This window comes from Poecilia mexicana, unplaced genomic scaffold (assembly GCF_051168715.1).
Source record: "Poecilia mexicana isolate PSO_F unplaced genomic scaffold, ASM5116871v1 scaffold_6, whole genome shotgun sequence".
NCBI classification, from domain to species: domain Eukaryota; kingdom Metazoa; phylum Chordata; class Actinopteri; order Cyprinodontiformes; family Poeciliidae; genus Poecilia; species Poecilia mexicana.
In genome coordinates, this window is record NW_028263375.1 from 29,323,744 (window position 1) to 29,349,495 (window position 25,752).

A 25,752-nucleotide genomic window follows, 5' to 3' on the forward strand; every position below is an offset into this window, starting at 1 on the left:
TCCATTTCACTGGAATCAGCAAATCAGATCAAGTTTGAATTTCAAGGACTCTGATTGATGATCAGCAGGTTAAATTCCAAAAAATTGTCATTTTCCCCTTCAATCCAGTATTTTCCTTAAACGAATCACAGAACTTCCAAGACTTTTACTTGACGAATAACTTGACCAACTACCAGCTCGCAATTTGATGGACATAAATTGTGTGTAAATGGGGAAAATCTTGTGATGTACAATCTTTGTCAAAGATCAATTAGCAATTTTGTTTTAATTTTTTTATGTCATTAGTCCTACTTGCACGGCAGCATTGTGTTAGTCTTTCCTTTGCTAATCAGCAAATCTGCTGTCGCAGAGTAAAAGATCTTGAACACTTTGGTGGAATCAAACAGGAGAAGCGCGTGCGATGGCGGCGCCACTTGGCCCACCTCACCGTACGGTGTCAGTGTGTGTGAATGGGGCCTCCTAAAAGTGTTCCTATAAATTGCTGAGATCCTTGAAGGCACATTGTTCAGCTGTTCGCCGTGGAAATGCTTTCCACTCTAGGTTCGCTGTGTACGGATTGACGGGCACCTCTGCTTCTTCTTTTTTTTTTTTTTCCTCACCTAATGAGCTTCGCTCAAATGAAACGAGTCGATCCATAGATGTCTGAGGCTGAATGCTTCATTAAGTGAGCTCTCCTTCTGTGGCTTTCACAACTGATGAGGATTAAAGCCTCAAACCTTTTTTTTTTAATTTTCTCAGTTTCTGATTTTTTTTCTCTCTTTTTTTTGAATGTTTGAATAGATTACTGCTTCTTCATTTAATTGCACCTTTCTCTGTCTGTCATGTTTTTTTTTCTTCCCATTTACACCTGATGAGAGACTTCCTTCTCTTGTCTTCAACCCTTCAATCTTCAGCAGCCTTTTTACTTTATGGAATTTCTCTCCCACACGCCGACCTTGCTCCCATCCTAAATCAAAGCGTTTGTTGTGCCGGCAACAAACAGGGGTGTCGCAAATTTGTGATCTGTCGGATTTATTTTTAATTTATTTAAAACGTACAGGACCGCAAGGTCACCCCGGTGAATGGGGACCATCCTGTTAAGGAAGATGATTTTTCTTAAATGATCTTCCTCTGACGCCTCAGAAGTTAGAAATGCGTTTAGCATCAGAACAGTGACGCCTCCACACTCCCAACGAAGCTGTTGTGACTCTTTCCTCGGCCCGGACTCGCTCTGATTCTGTTTACCGTACGATCAGACAGAACGGACTCTATTAGGGAGCATGGCTGATCTCAATGCGCAGCAAAAGCAGCAGAACATGTCGCTTAACCCCATGTCGGCACGTTGTTAGCAGCCCCGCTGCTCAGAGGAACCCTAAATGCCCGTGACAGTTCTAATGAATAGAAATGGCCTCACTGTAAGATATAAAAGATATTTTTTTCCCTCTCTCTCTTTTTCTTAGTACATGTGCAGCCTCAGCCTTTAAAAGCTTTATCAAGAACTCTTTAAGACAGTGTCAGGTAGTTGTGTTACCGCACAGTTGGTTGCTGAAAATGCCTCTCTTTTCACCTGGACTTTCACAACATGTGAGCCAAAAGAGGAGCTTTCTCGACAATTCTGTATTTATGTCGAGTTGCGACTGCGTTGCCCCGAAGGTTTGGACACAAAGGCGCGCCGAGCACAAAAGCCTTTCTCTGTGCTGCTAAAGCACTTAGCACATATTAGACTGTTAGGCTGTTTTTTTCTTCTTTTTTTTTTTCGAATGAAGAATGATCAAGGCCGGGATGAGGGAACGTCAGCAGAGAAAAGGGGGAAAAGTAAAACAGAAAGGCGTACGGATGGAACAGAAACGCAATTTTCCTTTAGGCATGAAATTGTGCAATAATTGAAATTCCGGAAAAAAAAAAATTGCTTCATGGAAACAATCAGATTTTGAACAAACTCACTTTTCTTGGTGAGAAGTTTTTGCACTAGGATGAGGTGTTTTTTTCGGCCGTATTGAGATTGATGTCATTTTGCCAAACTGCAGTGCAAACACGTTTTTTCACAGCACACGAGTCACTAGATCAACAGACAGATGTTGCTACTGGGAAAAATGATGAAGAAAACGACAGGAAGCAGTAGGAGGATGATGGTTTGTTTTGGACAAAGTTCAGCTGGTTCCACCAGAGCTCCCACAGCTTCACACAGGTCATAAAAAGATGTGTGAATCCATAACTCTTCTTAAAATCTCCAGTTTCAGTTACCGTACAATCAGACAGAACAAACATCATATCTGCTCTCAAGTAGGCGGAGCTTGTTGATCCAATGCACGTCTCCTCTGATTGGCTGATAGATGATGAACGGTAGCACAGAACAGACTGTGGTGAAATATCCCTGTCTATCACTGCCATTTATTTTTATGACTTATCGTGTGAACAAGTTTATTCATGTGTGATTTCAATTTAATTTCTTATTTAATGGAAATACCACAATTGTATTTTTTTTTACTTTATTAGAACACTGGCAAACATTTGTAATGGAAACGCAGCTACTAATATAAGAGAGTGGGAAACACAATGAAGAAAAAGAAGCAAAACAATAACCTGTCGTCATAAGTTTTCTGTTAGTTCTGTTTCCTGTAAAAGCAGAACGCCGAGTCGAAGCACTCTGGGATTCCAGCCGACTAACTTCAAACCCGCTGAAGTGTGCAATCAGGCTCCCCTTCTCGCGTTTGATGAGCGGATTCTGATTATCTGCATTGTTGCTCCTCAATAGAGCCGACCTGCTGCTAACGGGGGCCTGGCACGGGTAGCGTGCCCCTATGCCAACTTAGTCAGCCATCTAATGGGCCTAACGCGGCTCCGGCGCCTGGCAGACACTTAAAATCACACTAATCCCTGCTTAAAACCAGAGCGGGACTGAATCACTGCTCAGTTTGTTTCATTTGCAAACGAGACGGGGCTCAACTGCAGCTGCGCTGAGGTAACCAGGAGACTTATTTCTGAGCTCAGCCAAATATCTGCAGAAGTATTCCTGCCCATTGAATTTCTTTTACATTTGATCCTGTTACCACCAGAAACTTCAGCAAATTTTATTGTGATTTTATGTGAGAGACATTTTTATTTAACCAGATTAAGTCCAGGACAACCAATTACATTCAGAAGCCACCTAATCAGTAAGTAGAGTCTGCTTGTATGTGATTTAAACTCTGCCAGGTCTTCAAAGACTTCAGAGGTTTGTTAGAGCAGTGGTCCCCAACCCCCGGTCCGTGGACCGGTACCGGTCCATGGACCAATTGGTACCGGGCCGCGCAAGAAATAATTAAATATTTCCGTTTTATGTATTATTTGAGTCTGGTGGATCTTTTATTTTGAAAATCCTTCAACCGGATTCTCTCAGTTACTTGCGCGCCAACGCTGAGCCCACAAGCAGCAAAATGAGTAAGAAACTGATCAGATGTCTCTAGAAAGTTTCTTTGCAAAGGGGAAAAGGCCCAGAGAAGTGACAGGAGGATGGATTTATCCCGGACCGGTAGGTGAGTCAAACATTACAAGCCACTCTGTGTAACATGTGGCGACCAGCTGCTAATGAGGCAATGAAGCTTCAAACTGCTTCGCCACGTAGAGACCAAGTAAGCTGTGGATATAAGAAACACTTTGGGTGTCATTGTCTCTCATCACTCCCAGATGGGACCGTCTCGAAACAAACTCAGGGCTCCCGTTAGTCATTATCGTGAGTTAAAATTTTCACAAAAGTAAAATGCTCGTTTTGGTGGCGCATCTGTTATTTTGAAGGGATATGTAAACGTTACCATAGCGACCAGAGTCAGAGAGCTTTTGGGCAGTGGTCGAGAGGAGATGAGTAGAGCTTGTGAGTATTAAGTCTGGTTTAGACGGCAAGATTTAAGGATTATTGGCCGATTCTCCAAACCTCTGTGATCACAGAGCTGATAAAAGAACAACAGGTTGTTCAGCCACAAGGCAGGAGCAACAAACCACACGAACCGATTCCAGTCACGAACATCGCGATTCCAGAAGAAAATCCACAAAACCCCCAACATAGCACATGGGAATTTAGAATAACCAAACACGGATGACGATGTAGAAGCAATAGTGATAGTTTGTGGACTCATTTTAAGAGATAAAAGACGTAGCAAAAAGAAAAGGTGGTGGATAAAAGACAGCGGGAGCAGCCGCTCTGTTTGCTGCACTATGATTTAGAGGCGACTATGTTTTTTCATAGTTAACATTTTGAACTGAATAAATAATAATGACCTTTACACATAATAATAAACATTTTCACATATCTCCGATATCCACTGGACTCAAAGTTGCGCAATATGCCAGCTGTTTGGGATTCCCCTCTGTTCTTACGTCACTGCGCTTTCTGATTGGCTGCCTGTCACATTCAGCAGGTTGTATTCTCGTTCCCAGTTAGGGAAAACCCCACAGGCTGCGATAAAAGGGCCAAGACAACCCAAATTGGGTATTTTCAGGATTTAGCGGGAACACCAACATGCAGAAGCCTTATCTGACGGGTCACGTCCCCTCCATCATCATTCCCCACCCCCAAATTTTCCAAGTCTTGACCGGTCCGTGGTAATGAAAAGGTTGGGGACCACTGTGTTAGAGAACATTAGTGAACAAAACTAAGACCAAGGAAACCAGCCGACAGGTCAGGGAGAAAGTTATTAGGCAGTGGTGGGCACCGCTAGCTAAAAAGTTAGCTGCTCTAACCCTAAAGCACAAATCATAAACATTAGTTGATGTTGAAATGCTATACATACATGGTACTTAGTGGAAGCTAATGGTAAAACGCTAATGTTAGACATGTTGACACACAATATCGGCAAAAAGAAAAAAAATGCTGAGACGCTATAGCATCAGGAAGCCTAGTTGAAACTAAAGCTAAAGCGCTAATTTCAGACACATTGAAACGCACCGTATCCTTTAATCATTGTTTGCTGTGTACTTGACATTTCAGAAGTTTCTTGTAAAAATGTCAGGAGAGGAAACAGGAGCATAAGTCTGGATGTCAAGCTACTTGAAGAAATCTTCAAAGCTCCAACACGGACGTCGAACTTTGTTCAACTGAAAGTTTTACAAAGCAGCCAAATAAGTTAGCGCTTTCGAATTAATAATTGTGCTGTCTTCAAAGTTAGCAAAAACAGTAAGATGAAAAATTAGCTCAGCTATTAGCAGATTAGCAGAACTGTGTCCACTGTTATGAAATTATTAAACAACATCCCAAGCTTCCTTTCTGAATATGTAAAGTAGGGCTGTTGTAAACGAATATTTTAGTAATCGAGTAATCTATCGATTATTCTTACGATTAATCGAGTAATCGGATAAAAAAAATTATAAAATGAAATATTGGTAAATCTGGCATAATACTATCAGATATCAATATCAGTCCAATTTTTCATATTTGAGCATCCCTAACAGTTGCTTTTTTGTAGTTTAGAAAACTAACCTGTAACAATAATAGCTCACTTTCTAAGTTAACCAGAAGAAAAGTTATAGAAAAATCTGAAATTATATTGAATTTAATAACAAAGAGGCAGGCTCACAAATGTGCTAATAAAAAATGTCTACAATCCAGCTTTTAGTTTATGTATTCATCTTCAGTGAGTTTAATAGATTAATTAAACTCACCTTGCCACCTAACCTGTCACGCTTTGGGTTTGAAAATACGGGAAATGCCGCCTGGAGTGGGAGGAGAGGGCGAATGAACGAACGTAAGATGGGGTGGAGGGGAGGAAATAGACCAGCGGACTGACGAACCGTTAGACCGGGGGACGAACACGGGGGGAAGCAATACGGGATATTTAAGACACCTTCACTGGTCACACTCAGAAACTCATCTACTAGCCATGTACGATGCGCTCCGCCATCCGTTTCTTCAGACCGGGATATGAAATGTATTGTGCGGTTCGTCGGTAAAGCTACATTTACACAGTAAGCATCAGCTACTCAGCCGCCCGCCCTGTTCAGGCTATCCGCTCACCTCAGCGCTCTTCCCGCCGTTCGCTTTCAACCAGCAGCCCCGGAGGAGAAATGCTGCCGTACTCCAGGCATTCCCCCAGTCATTTTAAGGTCGGGCATTATCATCAATCAATAAAATCCCCACGGGCCAATCTTGAAGATTGGACTTTATGCCGCTGAGACTTAGCTTTTGTCAACAACTCAGAGGCGGAAGTGAGAGCTCCGCGCAACGCAAATGAAGTCCCGGCCGGAACACGGTGCGCTAACTAATAAAACATAAATTAACGAAGCTTCGAGGCAGGTAAATTTTCCTCGAGGAATTTTAGTAATCGAGGTACTCGAATCATTCGAGGAATCGTTTCAGCCCTAATGTAAAGAGTAAAACACAACTGCAAATCAACCAAGACTTATAAACTGTTAGACCTTTGAGGAAGAGTTTGAATGAAACAAAGAAACAGCCAAGAGGCTCAGATACCTGTGAAGGATGTGCAGAGAACAGCTCAGGTGGATAAAAAAAAAAAACAAGATTCGTGTTGTCAGCTGTGCACTCCACTAGTCTGGCTTGTATGGAAATGAAACAAAACAAATACAAAACAAAACAAAAAAATGAAACAAAGGTTGAAACGTGGCTCTGTCTAATGAGACAAACATTGATCTTTTTTGACCCTATGTTTCACAGAAAACACTGGGAAATAGGAGCATGAGTAGACTTGTACTCTAAACGTACTATCTCTATGGTGTGACACGGTGTTGACAGGATCATGCTATGGGGATATTTTTCTTTTATGTCTGATAGGAAAATGGACGGAGTAAATTCTGAAAGAGAAACAGACTGAAAAGGACTTAAAACCACATTATATAACTTTTATTAAAAAAAATCTTTCATAAAACCCAGTTAAAAATGTGGTGACAGTTCCTTTAAAAGATCAGGCTCCTCCTTTAAGTGCTAATTAGAAACAGCCAATGAGAGCTGGGAGGTGGGTCTTAGTGTGTTAGTTATCCTCTGTGTGGCGCTGTTCAGCCTCTTTGCTCTTTATTGCACTGCAGCTAGCATAGTTAGCATAGCCACCAATGACACCGGATAAACAAGATTCCTATAACGGTAAGTTGTTTCTCCACCATTATACACGAGCATGACTGACAGTGCTAAGACTCACCTCCTGGCTCTGATTGGTTGGTTTTGACCAGATGGTGCATTTCTTCAGCAGTTCAGGGACCAGGTGGAGGAGATTGATCTTTTCACAGTTTATCTGTCTAATGTTACATTGTCCCAACATGGTAGCAGTTTTAACAAACATGTAAAAACAACATTTTTATTAAAGTTACATACTGCAACTTTAAGACATGGATCAGATGTAGACTAGTGTTGATCCATCACGTAAACGCCCTACGAATCCCATGAGCCTTTGCGGTTGCGATGCTGATCTTTTGCAAACTATATGTTTCCAGGGCGCTATAAACGGAGCGTTTGTCTCCGTCATACAAGGAGGCTCTTTTTTTCTTCTTTCTGACAGAAATCCAACAACAACACTTCTGTTTATTCCAGATAAAAGCGTTGAACCTTGACTAAGTGTGGTGTCGTTTTGCGCCAGACAAACACTCTCTCTGCTAAATCGGATGCCTAAACAGAAGAATATGCATCATTTCTGAAATCATATTTATTTCACTGCATTCAAGGCTGATAGATACGCCCCTTTATTTGTTGAATATTTAACAGTTTGGAAATTAAAAAAACAAAAACACACACACGCACGCACGCACACACACACACACACACACACACACACACACACACACACCAATTCTTGCTCATTCCATCAAGGCCCCAAAATATTTGCGAGGCGCCCCTCCCACCATATGGAAACAGGCATCCAGTCTGGGATTAGTGGTTATCACGACGGCGCTTTCAGGATCGAACAAACCCAACTCTTCTTCATAAGTCATCGTGACTGTCTCGATGGAATCATTCGTGCGGGAGCTCGAACTTGCGACGCCTTGTAATTAAGCGTTAAGTTTAAAACTCCTGTTATCTGTTCGGCCCAGATGAGTCCGGCGTCGACCTAAAATAAGCCGTGAGATTCTGGCTCGGTTTGTCCGCCGTCCACGTTTGTTCGGGTTTGCGATGACGAAGGCGGCCTGACGGGAAGAGGAGATTAAAATAACACGTTTAAAATGAGGTGATAATCTGAATAAAAGCTGAGTGCTTGTTTGTGTCGCAGCTTTCAGTCAGTTATAATAAAACCACCATTCTGAGTGAAAATAATGCAAACAATGATGGTTTTTTCTTCCTGCTAAGATTTTCAAAACCAACCTTGAAGAGTGTATTTAAAATACAGTTTGTTAGTTTTTTTTTTTATTCTCTCCTATTTTTTAACAGTAAATGCTAATGTGACCTAAGTACACTTCCTTTTAGACTAATTATTGAACTTAATCTTCAAATAATTTATTTTCTATTCCTGTAGAATAACATCTCACTGGAAGTTTTCCAAACAATGTTTGATGCAATGAGGGAAATAATGTTTTTTTTTTGTTTGTTTTTTTTTTTTACAAAATCATCTTTAGCTTAATTATTGCCATCCCTCTAGCAATCTACTTTAAATAAATGTAACTGAAGTATTTGTTTTGCTATTATTTAAACATAACCTTCATTTTCCGATTGGCCATTTATGAGCATTTGTTTCTCCACTGGGTTCTAATAATGAGTTTTTACATTGATCTATTTTTATTTAAAATGTATAGGTAAAGAAACGGGCCCACAGCACCGCAACACCTCCACCGTACTTATTTGTTTGGGTTTCCACACATTTACTATTTGCTTTGTGCCAGATCCAGTATAACTGTTCCGATGGAATAAACAGTGAGGTTTTCTTAAATGGAATGTTCTTTTGTCTTTCCCATTTTGAAGCGTCAGTAGGAGGAATGGGCTCTGTGTCAGGTGATATTTATGTCTCAGGGAAACAAGAGGTCACTACTAATAAAACGACGACTGACACTCAAAATGTAAATGTCAACAGTGTTCCTGTTGCTTTTGTTTTGTAAGCCTTGCTGGGGATGCCTGGTGACTTTTTGTTTTCCTCCTAACTAAGGAAATCAACTTTGGATACATTTAACATTGTAAGTTAAATGTATTATTTTACAGCTTCCAAAGTATTACCTTAATTTTAAAGCTGCAGACAGTAAGTTTTACAAAAATGTGATTTTCAGCATATTTGGTAAAGCTGTCGGTATGATACGTCACAGTTAATGTGTGAAAAAAACTTTTAAAGACAGTTGATTGGTCAGAAAACTGCAATCAGTGCACAAGTCAAGAATGGTAAAAATTTGACCAACAAACTAGAAAACAATTGATTACACAAAATAAAATCGGAAATCGTCTGTTTTTTCTTTTAATACAGCAACAGCCTGAAGCCCTTTTTGTTTTGAATCTTTATTGATGTAAAAATTTTCTAAACACTTTGTTTATTGTTGAGCAAGTAGAACAAAACAAAACAAAAAGAAACACAATTAAAAAAAATCACAATACACAACTTTTGGCCCCCTAGGCATAAATAAAGTTTGTACGCAGGTGGTGTAAGCCTGTGCAGTTCAGAGGAGCCTGCTCTGTGTCTGCAGAGGAGGCCGGTTCCAAAGCGGGGCACCCGTTCACCCATATAACGCCTCCTCCAGCTGGACGGCGGGGTCGGAGCGAGGCCAGGCCTACCTCTGACCGTATTTCTCTGACACAATAAAGACCTTCGGCCAGGTCTTGCTTTGTCCTTCCAGACTGCCCAGAGCTCGTTTCAACATGTCTGCCGCTGACGCCACTCTGGCCGTGGCGCACGGTATTGGACGAGGATATCCAAAGGGAACGCCTGCATTACCAATGCTGGGGGAAAAAAATCGTATGAAATCTAGAAAAGTATTCACTTCCCTAGAACCTGTCAAGATTTATCCTGGTTACAAACCAAACAGGGTGTTTGTGGTGCCTGTCTTGATTTCAGGTGACAGACCAAGAGAAGGCAGCAGGTAATTTTGAAGAGGAAAGAGAAGTGTTACGTGATTTTCAAATTCTTTTTGCAAACAAAATTCTCCATAGTGTGGCCTGTGTGTATATTAAGCCCCCTTTAGCTAGCTGAGCTGCAGAGCAGACACAAAACCTGTTTTTTCTCAGAATTATTATTTTTTTAAACTAGTGTTATTAGCTAGCTAGCTTGCATTTAGCTAAATGTACAAGCTAGCTGATTTAAGTACAAGCATTTAGGTGAGCTGCAAGACAAACACAAAACTTGTTTTTGCTCAGAATAATATTTTTTTAAAGTTATGTTATTAGCTAAATAGATATAAGCAGCTTGCTTGTACCTATCCAACCCGCTCACTGAATTTCCAGATTAAATCATCTGCAGATTTTCTTTGCCTGGCTAAACTGCAGAAGAAACTCCAGTTCGTGACCTAACGTGGAAACTCTGCAAGCATCTTGAGCCTTGCGTTCCCTCTGTATGCCCAATCTGTGTGCATGTGTGTGCGTGCGTGCATGCATGCGTCTGTGTGTGTGTGTGTGTGTGTGTGTGTGTGTGTGTGTGTGTGTGTGTGTGTGTGTGTGACAGGGAGTTGCGATGACAGCTTAACAGCAAGCACGGTCAACCCCAAGAGCTAATCTCATTGGGTAATTGACAAAGCCTTGGCTCTGGCACCATGTTTGCCTTCTTCTACAGGATTGGCAGCGTGAGCTGTGATTGTTTGCAAGTAGAGCTTTTCCCAGTGTGTGTTGTTCATGGACATTTGTATGATAAAGCTTCTGAAATTAGCCCTTACCTGGCAGATATATGAGGGGGAAAAAAGCTGATTTGGAGTTGGAGCAGAGATACCAGATATCCTGGAGTGCGCAGCTCTCATCCTCTCTGCTTACTGCCACTCTCTCGCTCTCTCTCCTCCACGGACTCGTTGGAAGTTGCTTTCAATCTATCACGTTGTAATTGATAGGGCTTTCCTAGCTAATGATCACCCACAGCCTGCGGGTCTTGACTGCGCAGTCGGTGGGGTAGACCTCTGCTGCTCTGCTTGGCTGCAGGCCAGCCAGCATATGGTGCAGCAGTAATGTGGTTTGTTGGAACAGCTTTGTACCGCGTCCAATAGAATCAGATTAAATTGTGATTTTTATCAAGCTCTGTTTTTCTTTTTTTGTTTCCCCCCCGTCCCTCCTGCAAGGATATCAGTGAAGTCTAAATTGCTCCGTAATTTGGTGAACGCCAAATTAATGCAAGAATAATGAAGAGAAATCTGCAAGGCCGCAGCAAAGATCATGTTTAAGTCAAGAAAAGAAGGAGGTTCAAAGATGATTGTTTACTTTTTAGTAGTTTACAAGTGATGGAAATCATATTTATTCAGTAAGATCCACTCTGACTGAACAGCCTCTCCCAGGTTTCTTTTTTTTAAAGAAACTCGGCTAATTTTGCAAAAAAAAGAGAAAAGCTTTGCATGAAACTATTTATTTCAAGTGTTGAAACATCTGTGGATGTATAAAATATAGTCATTTATTTGCATATTAATTTTCTGAAAGCTTATTCAGAATCTCTTTTACGTTATCATTCGAAACGGCAAAGAGACCAAAGAACTGCAAATGAACTTAAATCATCTGCTTTAGCCGCAGGCTAACGCTGAGTTTATGTTGGAGCTGCACTTTCTGCACATAGATTTTTGGTCTGTGTCATATTTATTCATGATTAGTTTTCATATTTTTATTGTAGCAGCATAAACTCTCATCTTTTAGTACCTGTACGTTTATTTAGTGTGGGGAAAAATGTGGAGGAAATAATTGTCGTTAACAACCAGTCACAGTTATCAGTAGCCTTTCAAATTTCCTTTAGGTAAATGCAGCTAAAGAATTATTTTTATGTGTAGCAAATGTTTCTAAAACTTGATCAGAGTTTCTATGAACTTTTTAGTTTTACTTTTTATTTCCCCTGAGGAATAAATATGAGATGAAATTTCTATTTTCCACTGGAAGGACAAAAAAACCCAGAGGGTTCAGTTTGTTGATCTAGCTGTGAAATGGCTACAAAGAAACACACTTTTCTAAATCTGCCATTTTACACAATCAGAGCAGTAAGTTAAAAATTTTGAACAACTGGAACTTTAATTGACAAGCCCGAACGACATCTACTCTCCATAATAACCATCGGATGCTATCTGGACGCCTATTGGTTGGTCAGTGATGACAGTAAAAGCTGTTGCTGACCTACTATCACAAATGTTTTACTCAGATGAGGCTAAAATTGACATTGACATTAGGTGACTAGATCCTCCTGTGAGTTTGGACTTAAACCCAAAAGAAAGTCTGTGTGGTAAACTGGACGGAAAATTCATAAGAGGAGACTCAGGATTCTGAGTTATGTACAGAGACTGTAAAAAAAATCAAAGATTCCTCTTTCTGTCTGCTCCAACTTTGTAAAAATGTTTAAGGATAAGATGAAGAGCTGTCTTTTTGCCAATAGACAGTTGTATAAACTATTGATCGTAGGTATACCAATAATTTAGCTATCTGGGATTTACTGTTTCATGAAACAGTAAATGTTTTCATGAAACATTTCTGTTTATTTACCCATTATATTAATGGAGTTTGAGGTTACAGTATTGCATTAAATTGTACATTTATGTTTTACATTTAAATAAGTAAATGTCTAAATATGGCAAGTAGTTTCCTAAATTTGAAGCATTTTAGCTGTAGTAAAATTGTGTTCATTTGTTGAGTTACAACATTTCATTTCCCTTTGGGATCAATTAAGTGTTTCTGAATTTTCAACTGAATTAATAGCAGCACGATGGTGTAGGTGCAAATAAACATGATCTGAGTTTTGATTTTTATCAGATGCTATCTCACTTTAGCCATAGGCTAAACACCAGTTTACTTTAGCACTGCGCTTTCCTCACACTCTGGCTTCAGTTTTGTGGATCTTTACCAACATGACACACTTTTCAAAACCTTTATTAACTTTATCTAAAGTGATGCGTCACAAGTTAATAACTTTCATATCAGTCGTTACACTGACGACGACCTGATTTATACACACGCCTGTTCTCTGCAGCTTCTGGCTGATCATCCCAGTTATGATGGTAGATGCGTAGCTTTTCATTGTTCAGCTCTTTTGTTATTGACTCAGTCCAGACTCACTGTGAGTCCTCAGAGGTTTGACCCCCAACCCTCTCCACCGCCATTAAAGTCACACGTCCAGCCGGGCCAAAATAATGTTTCTATTGTGTCAAAACCACACGTTTTCCTGTGTCTGCATGTCTGCGCAGATATGTCTCAGTGTGTGTGTGTAGGTGTGTGTGTGTGCGTGTGTGTGTGTGTGCTTAGAGAGGGTTTCATGTATCAAGCCTAAAGTGGAACCAGAAGCTCAGGTCTTGAACTGGTGTTTTCAGAGTGTGTGTTTAAGAAAGAGGCAATATGGTGCCAGGGTTGTAAGTCTTGTCAGCTTTCATGCAGCCAAAAATTGATTGCAGGTTCTATAGTGTGTTTAGGATTAAATTTCTTGTTTTCTTTTGTCATATTGCTTCATTTTATTTTATGTTTTTTTTTTTATTATTCAAAAATTAATTTTTCAATTTAACCATTTAAAGCCTGGTACAAGAAAAATTTGTAAAAAATTTTAAAAAGTATTTTGACTAGTCTTCTTGCTTTTCATATTGTAATTGATTCAATAACATTTTGCTATCTGATATTATTATTAAATTATTTTTTTTATATTATGCATTTATTCTTTTTTAATTATAAACAATAAGTAAAAAAATTAAAACTTTGTCAGAGGTAGAAACCGGCATTGTTACAGAAGGGCCACTGAAAAAATTTCTGACTTAAAAAAAAAAAAAAAAAAATTATGCCAGAATCCTCCTCTGATGTTATGGAGTAAAAAAAACACACAAAAAGCATTTTTAAAAAGTAAATATGTCACTATTCTTTTTTTTATCGAATATGAAATGAGTCTGAAGAAAAAGAGAGATGAACTTCGGTGAACATTTTCATTCCAGTCTGAAACACGCTCAAACAGCATTTCTTCATCTACTCACAGGGGGCAAAGTGGGGTTAATTGTATTTTGTTGTTCCACAATAGGATTTTAAGGCTCTGTTGATTACCATTAAAAAGATGTTTAACTTTTAACACTTTTATTTACCTCAACTCAAGTAGAACAGATTCTTCGGTCGGCTGCGGCTCACCAGCCGACTCAGCCAAGTCTTTATTGTTCGCCACCTCTGGGCTTGATGAGATTAACCGGAGATGCTGTGTCATTTCTTTCCAAGGAAACAAAAAATAATAATAATTTGGCATATAATGAGATTTATTACTTAGTCCAGGCTTCTTGTTTTATCTCAACAGAGAGAATGAGGTTTTCATCTTTGGAATCTGTGGATCCGTTGCTTTGAGCTGCTCTGTCTTGAAGTATCTTAATTTAATCTTAGTCTATAACATATACCGTTATTAAAATACATTTGTTTACTTTTACCTATAAATTGACAAATAATGTCCAGGTCTATATATTTGTCATACCTTAGCCTGTTTTTTTATTTACAAAGTACAGCTAATAAAACCTACAACACTCTAACTTCATAATATCCAGACAGCCATAATTTTTTTCAGTTCAATTAAAAATACTTTATTAATCCTAAAGGGCAATGAAATGTCATCCAAGTTATCTTCAAAGTCGGTCCAGTAGCAGTCAGTCTTGCAGTGAACCTTAAGAGGCCTCTGACTGAAGACTGTTCTTGTGTTATATTCTCATGACTGCCATGATTTGCTAATAGCTCAATATCCAGGAAGCAGAGGTGATACTCCATCTAGTGTTTTGGATGATACCATCTGTTGTTAACAAACACTGCTAATCTACCTTATTTGCTCTTTGGATCCCAGCTAGCCTGGCCGTTGCTTTCCTCATTTCTCTTCAGTTCTTCGCCTGGACTTTCTCCCACTGAGTTGGATTCCCTTCGGTAGATTTTCTCCTGGGCTAATCAGCGAATAGTAGAAGGAGTTGTGAACAACTTCTGCGCTGTTTTAGAATTGTAGTCTGCCTGTAGTTTTAGCAATGACAGTGAACAAAGGAAGCGAACAAAGACAAGTGAATGTAGCCACACGTTAGCTACACTTCCAAATATTGAATTAACATCAACAGCCGCCTCTCTCTTCACTGTGGAAGACAGTTGTTTACACCACAGGCAATTTCCGGTTAGCTTCATAGTGTTGAAATAGCGTATTACATACATTATGGCTAAACATTAGTAATTGGGTGACATTTAAAACTTCAGCAGAGTCCACACCTTCAATAAGTAATCATTTCTCAATATCTGAAGGTCCAGACTCTCTGTATGATGCAAAACGTAGATTAAGCAGCTGGTTTGTAACTGTCATGACAACGCTGGTGTCCTCTGGGACCCATTGACTTGCATGTCAGAATTTTCAGGGTTATAGTTAACAGGTCAAAGTTCGCCTTTAAAGATGCTTCAGTTACAGTCATTATAAACGGATTCCTTCGAGTCTCAGTAATCATGTCGTTGGTGGAGTTGGAAAAGCTATTTTCTTTATAGATTTTTTTGTCCTCATAAACGAATGTTACCTCAAATTTTAAAAGAATTCAAGGTAAGATGACACCCCACAATAAAAAGATGAATTTTATTTTGTTTTGTTTTATTGTAAGGCTTCTTAGTCATCTTCACCACAAATGCCAACCGATTTGGTGTCATTATTAATGTTGGTCCTGCACAACGAAGGGAAGCAAACTGTTTGGTGAGAGTGTGTAAATGAATAAAGGAGGTCTGCATGCCACGCAAAATTCCCCTGCCCCTGCAACACACACACACACACACACACACACACACACACACACGCACGCATACATATGTTTGCGTGGCTATTTTTGTGGGGACTTTCAATTGACTTCCATTCATTTCTGCAGCCTAAACCTTACCCTTATCCTAGCCCTAACCAAAACTCAATTCACACATTAGTCCTAAATCTGACCCCTGACCTAAAAATAACGTTTCCCCTTGTGGGGACCACAAGGAGCAGTGGGTCCCCACAATGTTGTGTCGGGAAAATTGTCCCCACAAGGTATAAAACAAACACAAACAACCCCAAACCTCCAACACACCTTAACTCTGACCGTGTTCTGTGACAAGAGCGTCTGGGTATCATCTGACAGATGAAAATAGTGTGTGTGAAACAGACACCGTGCTAACATGCGGCGCAGCAAACCACTCTACATCGTAATGGTTTTAGAACACGGCTGATTTCGTGTGTGTGTGGGCGTGCGTGTGTGTGTGTGTGTGTGTGAGGGTGTTATGTGCCCCCTCTGTTCAATTAAATGTCTCAGCAGTGTGGTGGTATTCTTTAATCAGTGTGTGCTGTGTGTATGTGTGTGTGTCTCCTGTCCTCCTGGCTGGCTCGCCACCTCATGTTTGGACATATGTTGAGTTTTATTTCACGGAGACATCAATCCTGCTGGCCAGCTGTTAGGACAGCTGCTCTCTCTGTTCTTCTCTCACTCTACTCTGTCCCTCCATCTCTCTACTCAGTGTATTCCTGCTTCTCACCCTTATTATTATTATTATTATTATTATTATTATTATTATTATCATTTCTAACACAGTCCATTGCAAAAAAATCTTCACACCACTTTCTCTTTTTCACGTTTTGGTCATGTTACAAATTCAAACTCAAATGTTTTCCACTCGGGATTTTATTCTGTAGACCAAAGCAGAGGCGGTGTTTTAAAGTGGAAGGAAAACTCCGCCCTTCTGTCTAGTTTTTCCTGTCCCTGCTGAATGAAAGCATCCCCGCACCATGATGCTGCCACCTTCATGTGGCAGCATCATGGGGGTGGCAAGAAACATGGGGGTGGCCAACACAGATGACTTTTTACACGCAGGCCAAAAAATACATACCATACTTTTTTTTCTTTAACCTTTTTATTGAAAGTTATGGATGTTAGCTGGTGTAGCGCATGAAATAATGTTAAAACCTTTTGAGGTTTGTTGTTTTTCTATTTTAAATTCTTTTTTCTGTTTTTCTTTTACTTTCTTCCTTCTTTTCATCTTTCCTTCTGTATTTCTTTTCCCTCCATTACTTCCTTACTTGCATTAATTTCTTCCAATTATTTATTTCCGCTGTCATTTCCATCCATCCATCACTTCAGTGAGAACTCTGGAAATATGCATCGAGACAATTATGGGATTTTGACGCAAAATGTGTAGGAATCGTGATGAACAGGATGTTTAGCTGGATGATTGTGTAGCTGGAATCCTTATTGCTCTCTATTGCTGGAAAAAAGAAAAAAAAATGGTTAACATAAAAATAGAGAAAGTTGTTCAAAAGAAGGAATTTTGAACACCTGTCATCATGTATCTTTAATCACAAATCTTTTCTTTTTTTCTCTTTATTTCCCTCTTTCTTTCTCCATTCTGTGTTTCTTTCTTTCTTCATTTCCTTTTTCACTCTTTCTCTCTGCGTCGCGATGCTGTGGGGTCTGCAGCTGAAGTCACAGGCCCTGACATAAATTTGGAAGTGCAAAGTGTAGCTGTCAGCTTCCATTTACCGGCACTCAGCGATGAAGTGAAGACACAGAGACCTTTTTTTTTTCTTTTTTCTTTTTGGCGTACCTGGGTGTGTTCTATGAACGTTCGCTAAAACACGGGGTCTCTGTTGACTTTAGCATTAACTCATTCTTCAGATGAATGTTTTTTTTCTCTTTACTTTGGTATTTTATGGCAGACTCCTGAGCTCTGAGTTCCTGAGTTGCACTGCAGTTTACTACAGTGTGTGACCCAATCGTATGGTAAAGAAGAGCAATGGAGAATGGAAGAATGTGAACATTTTTTATTTTTTTAAGGAAAATTTAAAAACAATCCAGGGCCTTGGAAAGTCTTAACTCACTCAGAGATAACAGTTTTCTCTGATTAATCAAATTTTAAAATCAAATTAAAAGCTTGAGTAAAGCAGTTCATTCATGCGATTATTTTATTTATTAGAGAAGTAATAGGTTCTCCAAGCCAAGCATACGAGATAAAGTCAAAACTCCATTTGTTAAATTATGAATTAACTGTGATTACCTGCATTTTCTAGAATCAAGAAATCATTTAAACAGAACCTGTCTGACAACCTGAAGTAGGCTAAAGAATGTGTAAGCTTAAAACCACACTGTTCCGGTTCGAACAGATTAGAAACACAGTAGTCACAAAGATATGGGAGTAAATCTTACAGTTTGTTTCATTAAAATAAATAAATAAACCACTGAAGTGAAAGTGGGAAATTAAAACCAGAGAAGGCGACTCTTTCAGAAGAAGCCTGAGGCAGGCTGTGTGTTGATTGGCAGCGGTTGTTCGGCACTGTTGATTCTTGCCTGGCATGCGGCAAACACACAAACAGGGAAACACACAGGGAGTTGCCCAACATCCAAAGCGCTGCACGATGGCAGGTTGGCGCTGAGACAGGTGATAAAATGATGTGTACCCAAAACACTTGGCAGAGGCCCGGCTGCCTCGCTCCTGATTTACTGCGTCTCTGCTGCTTCACGTGCCTTCATCAGCCTTTGTCTTCCCTTGCTCCACGGTAGCTGCTGATGGATTAAAAAAGCAGGACAGGGTCACATGCTAGAAATGGGAATTTTTAGTTACAAGAAGTAACATCATGGCTGAAAATGGTAGAAAGTTCTTACAGCTAAATAACTTTAAGTAGTTATGCAAAACTTTCTGGTGAAGATTTAAAGTCCTTTGAAGCTTAAAAGGAGTGGTAGTGCAACAGGTCGAGTTTCCCTATTGGCAGAGCAAGACAGATTACGAAGCACAGGGGAAAATACAAAAAAAAAATACAGTCACTGAAATATTAAAGGGAAATTTTCACTGCTGATTATCCGGTAGGGACTCGGTTCAATTGGAGACCGAAGTTGCAACATTTGTTATATTTTCAGTTGCTGCAGTTCGCTTTCAAACTGCACTGAGTCAAACTAAACAAACTCTTTGAAAAACCTGTAACCCCCTCGACTGTGGGGGCGCTGCACCAAGAACTACATAAAAGAAACAACATAAAAACCTCTGAACAAGACAATGAGGGCAACTTCCTTCTTCACAAAATGTAAACAAAGATGGAGTAGCATTATATTTGATAATTTGTGGGATTTTTCTTTTGTCATTGGTAAATCCACGAGTCATTTCTCATGCTAGCAAGAAACTCCCACATTTCTTTTGGTTGTGTTTACCCACAATCCCCTGCTTTACAGTTCGCTCCCTGCTTTTGGTATTCACGTAGACATTCAAACATGTCAGAGTTAACTTCAGCCAAATGGAGACCAAGGTTTTCAGGTGAACCAGAATTTGGTTGCCCATTCACACCGCCCCAAACGAAACAGACTTTCTTGGCAACTGAACTACATTTCAATTAAAGCGGCCCAAATAGGGTGGGTGTAAATCCATCCTAAGTAACAATAATTACACAGCAGTAAGAATAATTGTTGCTTTCTATTCTAATTTTGTTTTTCGTCACACTGATCTATTTTTATTCAAGGCTATCAGAACGTTTCGATCTCTACTTCTCTCCTCATCGTTTTCCATCCTTACCTCCTCAACCCCTTCGCCCCAGCTCTCTTTCCTTCTTTTCCCTGAGCCGTCCATCTTCTGCATTTCTCCTGCGTTCAGACGTTGTGGAATCTTTATCCCCCCGCTGCCCTTCCCCTACCTCCCAATCTAAACAACTCTTGAACCTTGACTTGTTCACGGCGACAGATAAAAGAGCCATCTAGGGTAAAACGTCTCCTTTTCATTTATCTCTTCCTCTTCTTCCTCCGTCCCCTGATGTGGGGCTGTTTATCGGTGCGATGGGTGTAAATTGTGTGTTGGAGTACACATGGTTGACTTATGCAGATGCGTCTCTGAGTTACAGGTTGCAGTTTCCCATTTAAAAGCTTTCATAAATTGCGCTGAGATTTTTTTGTGATGGGGAGGCCTGTTACAAAAATGCACACTGGCGTCTTTTGGTCGCCTGATGAGAAAATACATCTGTCCCACTGAAGCACCAGACACTGACTCTAAGAATCAGCATTTGAAGTAAATAAATGCAGCTTAGCAGACTAACCTGTCTGGTAGTTATGCATGAGAATCATTCTTGTTATATTAATTGCTCCACTTAACAGCAAGGTGGCCTCTTTTTCCTGGAAATACCTCATATTTTTGTCCTGACAGTAGTGGACACACTTCCACTAATCCACTAACAGTGGGGCTAATTTTCCGCTCTGTTGCTAACTCTTCAGCTAGAAAAGTAGGTACTGGCTGTGTTACAAGTTGCTGGATGATGTCATCGCCTAATCTTTTATATTTTTCATGGTCAAAAGTTGCTAGAGGGGTCTGAAAAGTCGCTAAATACACCAGCAAAGTTGCTAAGTTGGCCAAAGTGACTTTTGTTTAGTGCTTTAGCTCTTTTGGTAACTTTGAAAATGTTTAGCGCACTTAGCTTCTTGCTATATCAATTTTATGAATTCCAAGGTTTTAGTTTACTTGGCTGTTTTGTTCAGTTATAATAAAGCTGGACATCTGTGCCGAAGTTTTGAATTCTTCAAGTAGTTAGGCGTTTATGTTCATGCTCTTATTTTGAATTTGACGGAGACTGCTTACGCAACAATTCCATTTCCTCTCCTCATGGTCCCTGTTTTTTTTTTTTTTTCAATAACTTCATCTCAAACAAGAAACATTCAGGAACAAAATAAAACACAGACAGAAGAAAACAAGATATAATTATAAATGCAATATCTAAGGGCATTATAGATCATGTAAATTATTATACCTAAATCAAATCAGTGCTAGAGGGTTGCAGTCCTTCAAAGGCAGATATAATTTAAATCAAATTTAGTGTTGGCTTCTGCTAAATTCTGTGTTGGTGTAGCGTGTTAGCATTAGCTTTAGTTTCTGTAGTGCTCTAGCATTAGTGGAACTAATGTTTATTAGTTCTTTACGGTTAGTGCAGTTAGCTTTCTAGTTAGCAGTGCCCACCGCTGTATATTGATATGCTGAATCACCAGCAGGAATACCTGTAGCTCACACTCGGTTTCTCTGCTACATTGTGCAGCCGTCTCCCCTCTTTGTTTACGTTTTGCCCCCTTATGATCCAGACCCCTTCATCAGCTTATTTATATTGATCATAATCCCTCTGCAAACATGTTAGGCTTTATTGAGCTCAGTGAGGAAGTTGTGCTCTGCTGGAGGACGGCATCCCATGACCGCGCATTGGGCCCGTACGTACAAACTCAACATTAAGCCATTCACAATGGAGCATGTGCAGTAATGAGTGCCTATAGCGCCTTTTGTCAGGATAAGGGCACCACAAATGAGCTATTGTCTGAGTTAACCATTCTAAATCAGGCAAGCCCTCAGGGGCATGTTTTCCGCACAGAGCCCAAGAATGTCTCTTTTCTTTTTTTTTTCTTTATGTGTGTGTGTGTATGCGTGTGTGTGCGTGTGTGTGTGTGTGTCTGACATCCACGGGCTGCTGAGGCTTTGGCACAGAGCCCTGCGTGGCTCTGACACCATCTGTAGCGCGTACGCTGGCATGAAAACCACTGTTTGCACACAAACTCACAAACTGAAAAGTGCGTCAAGCAGCTCTACATGCAGGAGACTCTTATCATGCGGAGCCTTGCAATAGTATTCACACCCGGTGAATTCTGCCCTCATTTTTTTTCTAACTACACCAACTGACATCTGAGTACTTTATTTTAATTGTGTGTGACAGACCAACACAAACAAGTACATGATGGTAAAATAGTAGGAAAATAATTGTTCTCTTCATATTTTGCCCTGTATTTGTGCGCTGATCATCTTCCCCATCTCTGCTAATGAAGTGCAACTCTGCAGTATAGTGCTGCCACTGCCATGTTTCACAGTGGTAATGGTGTCTCCGTGCTAGTTCTCCATGTCACCGTTTGTCACCTCCTGTCTGGATGCGGTTTGGTATTTGTCAGTTTATCTATTTGCAGATTTTTTTGTGGAACGTGAAATTATTCATGGAAAATCCACCTTTTCACAGGTTTTAAAAAGAGAATATCCAAAATATATTTTAAAAAAATTACTGAGGAAGCTGAAACAAATATGGCAGCATTGAAATAACAGAATTCCCATATGTTGTGCGCATGTGCAAAGTTTCCAGACGTAAACGGTAACATGCAGTGTGTCTCTATGGATATGATGTCATCAGTCAAACTGGTTTACACGGCACTAACTATGACCCTGATTTTTAGAAAGCCACATCCTTCATTGATTGAAGTCACATCCTTCAATCAATGTGCGTTTCCTTTTTCATGACATTATCCGCGCCGTGATGCTCCTGCTCTCTCAAGTCCCGACCAGCACCTCCCTCTGCCTCCACTGGCCTCTCTGGGGGTAAATCAAAAAAAGTTCCCATTGTTGGAGTGAAGTTCACAGCAGGACTCCCGTCGAACAAATGGGACCTTATGAATCCCATGACCACGTACGACCACGTGTCCCGCGCCGTCTGTTATCCCCAGGCTACGAGACACAATGTGAGAGAAGAAGACAGCCGCAAATAAGAGCCCGTCTTTGTATAATGCGCACATTGTCATATCGGTCAGCTGGATGGCTGCTGCTTTTTTTCTTTTTTTTAATGTTTTTGGAGAAGAAGCTGGAGGACATTCTGGAATCTAACAAGTCCTCACAGATACGACAAACAACGTCTTCTCTCTGCCAGGTTGTCCTCCAGTCTGACTTTCTTTTCTTTCCCACTGGCTGTTGTGTTCTTATTTTTTTTTTTTTTTTTATTGAATCCACGAACCAGGTGCATGAAAGGCACAAGATTTTACTATGAAATACTAATGCCGAAACCCAAACGTCTGTTGTAAATAACATTTCAAATTGCTAAGCTAAGCTAAAGACGCATTGATTTAGAATTGCTTTTAGTACGTTGTAGTATTTTGTCATTTTTATGTTTCCACTAATGTTGTTACTTCATTTTGTTTTAGTTTCTTTCTTCATTTTTATCCTTGAGCTAAACTGGAGAGCACTTCGGTGCCATCACTGTCGTAAAGTGCTATATAAATAAAATATGATTGATTTTTCTTCTAAATATTTGACTTTCAGAGTCATTGAAGACTCATTGACGTAACGTTTCACTTATATTTTTTTACAGAACCGTCCTGCATGGTGAGGCTACTTTCCAAGGACTGGAAGGATCACGTCGAAGGCCTCAACGCCAGTGAGCTGCTGGGGGAGGTAAAAGGTGAGAACACAAAACATTCGAGATCCGAACTGTTCCTGAATGCAGCTGCTTCCATTTGCACAAAACTCAGAGGGATGTTTTTTTAAAAAAAAACAAACTAATAGGTCAGGACGAATATTAAAAACAATCGTTCTTCAGTTAGAGGGATTTGGGTGTGGAATAATTGCTGTGTGGACTTAAAATTTGAAAGTTTTCTAAAAGAATGAAAGATTTGCTAAGAAATGCAATAAGGTTTCATTATGGTTTCTTCTTCGCGTTTGTCTAGAAACGTGGAATTGGTTGGAGATACGTTTTAGAAAATGTACAGGAAAGATTCTGCTGCTTTGATTTTGATATAAAAAAAAATGAGGCTTCGGTCTACACGTCGTGTCCTTTATGTTCTTGCCATTTTAAATATTGTTTATTTCTGCACTAGTTTTTTGACTTTAGCATGGAAATTATTGTTTATTTATAAAAGCCTGACAGGAAAACTACAAAACTTTTCAAACCAGCCACATCTAAAGCTCTACTTTTCTCCTTGGGCTCATTCAAACACAAGTAGTGTCATAATATGATCAATCGGCATGAGCAAAAAAAACAAGCAAACAAACAAAAAAAAAACCCAACCTGTAAATAATAAAAAAAGAGCTATTTTCCCTAGGAATTGACTAAAAATGCTATGCTTATCTCCTGAATGCGTGCACTTAGTTTTAGCACATGAAAGCAGGAGCGTAAACGCCCGCCTGGTCTACCTACGGGTTATAATTGTATCTCTGGTTAAGGGTTGGGTTGGAGGGGAGAGGCGACACGAGCCCCCGGCTTTCTGTCCGCATCAGCAAATAGCCTTTATGAGGCTATAAATCGCAGCGACAAAAGTATTCTCGAGCTGGCTCTGGTATTCAGATGTAAAAATAGCAATGCTACGGCAGGATTCTTCTGCTGCAGTTTGATTTGGCAGCTGCAGCTTGAGAAAATCAAATGCTTGTCAGCATTTCATCACACAACAACATGCATCGCTGTGTCACCGTCTCACTTTGCCTGGTAAATATAAACAGACAATTTCTCTCTCTCTGTGTTTCTCTCTTTGTCTTAAAAGTGGGGATTGAAGTTTTGAATTGAGTTCATTTCAGGTTCTGTAATTAATCAGTGGAAATGAATTGCTTTTTAATCGAAAACTATACATCGACAAAATAAATGTTTTCAATTCAAAACCCTTTTTTGCTTTTAAATGATTGGATGAATAGACATATATGGTCAAATAAAACAATATTTATCATTTTTTTATATGTTATTTTTTTGTTTCAGGAATCACTGAACACTCATGTAACTTCTTTGAAAAATAACTTTTTTAGAAATGTCCCATCAGATCGATTTTTGAACCAAGAGAACCCTGCTGTTGATCGTGCATCAGAATTACGGCCGTACCAGAAACATGCAAATACAAAGGTTCCAGCTAGGGAGATTTATTGTTAAAAATGTAATAAATAAAAGCGATTTATCACATTACAATTTTTTAGCTTAATATAAATATAAAATGAATGTGTTACAGTAGCATAGGAATAATGGTTGAAGTGAAACATCTGCATATGTATTTATGTACCAATAAAATGGATTCGTAACATTTTATGTTACATGTGGAGGAAAAGTCGGGCCTAAAAAAATTCATCCTAACTGTGAAGTATGGGAGTGGCGGCATCAAGCTGTGTTCATGTTTTGCTGCTGGAGGGACTGGTGCACCAAAACAAAGATGACATAATGAGGACGAAACTTTCCAAAAATATGTTATGTCAGTGTATCACACCTAGATACACTGAGGCCTTCCAGATTGACAATGACCTCTAGTAACTCTTCACTAAGCCTGTATGGGGAAATCTTGACATAGCTGTAAAGGTGTGACTAAGTTACTGCAGTTCTATCAGGATTAGTGTTGGAGTATTGCTTTGAGTCATTCATTCATGTTTGAGAAATTATTTAATCTCCATGGCAACCATTCAGCTGTGTAAAACGCCTGGATGGACCTAGCCCCGCCTTTGAGGACTAAGCTCCTCCTCTGAGCATCGGTTTCCAAACTTGCGTCTCACAGAGCAGCTGTCCTCCAATCATCTCCTTCAGACTAGCCAGCAGCAATTAGCAAAAGCCTGCTGAGCTCATCATACGAGCTCCTCCTCAGTGAAACGCTGGTAAAAACTTTCAAGGGTTAATAGTGGAGCCATGTTATGATAACTTCCTGAAGGCGGAGTTTCAGAAAGAGCAGGAGCTTTTAAAGAGACAGAGGCCCAATTTCAAGGCATTAAATTAATTAATCAAATTTCTTCAAAGTAATGTTTAATAAAAACATAATTTTTATAACAACTGAATGTAACATGTCTTGTCACACATAACCTTCTTTAAGCATTAAGCAAACACATACTGTACTTTTATGAAATTCGCAAGTCACATAACAGTATCTGCACTCCTAACGTTGTTGGAAAACCTGATGAGGAGTCAGACAGAGTGAGGTTTTCTGTCTCAGATGATTCGTCGGTTCCTGCTCGCGCGCTCTAACGTTCATCATTAACGGCCATGCTCTCAGTGAGAGAGAGAGAGACTG

General features: G+C 39.8%; 1 protein-coding gene across 1 annotated transcript in view; it reads left to right on the forward strand.

Annotated features, from left to right (window-relative positions):
• Window positions 1-25,752, forward strand: part of LOC106929700 (transcription factor SOX-6-like) — a 148,249-nt gene that overhangs the window by 58,951 nt on the left and 63,546 nt on the right. The window contains exon 5 of the mRNA XM_015006799.2: window positions 23,094-23,183. Within this exon, the coding sequence (XP_014862285.2) occupies window positions 23,094-23,183 (90 nt within the window). The remainder of the gene's footprint in view (window positions 1-23,093; window positions 23,184-25,752) is intronic.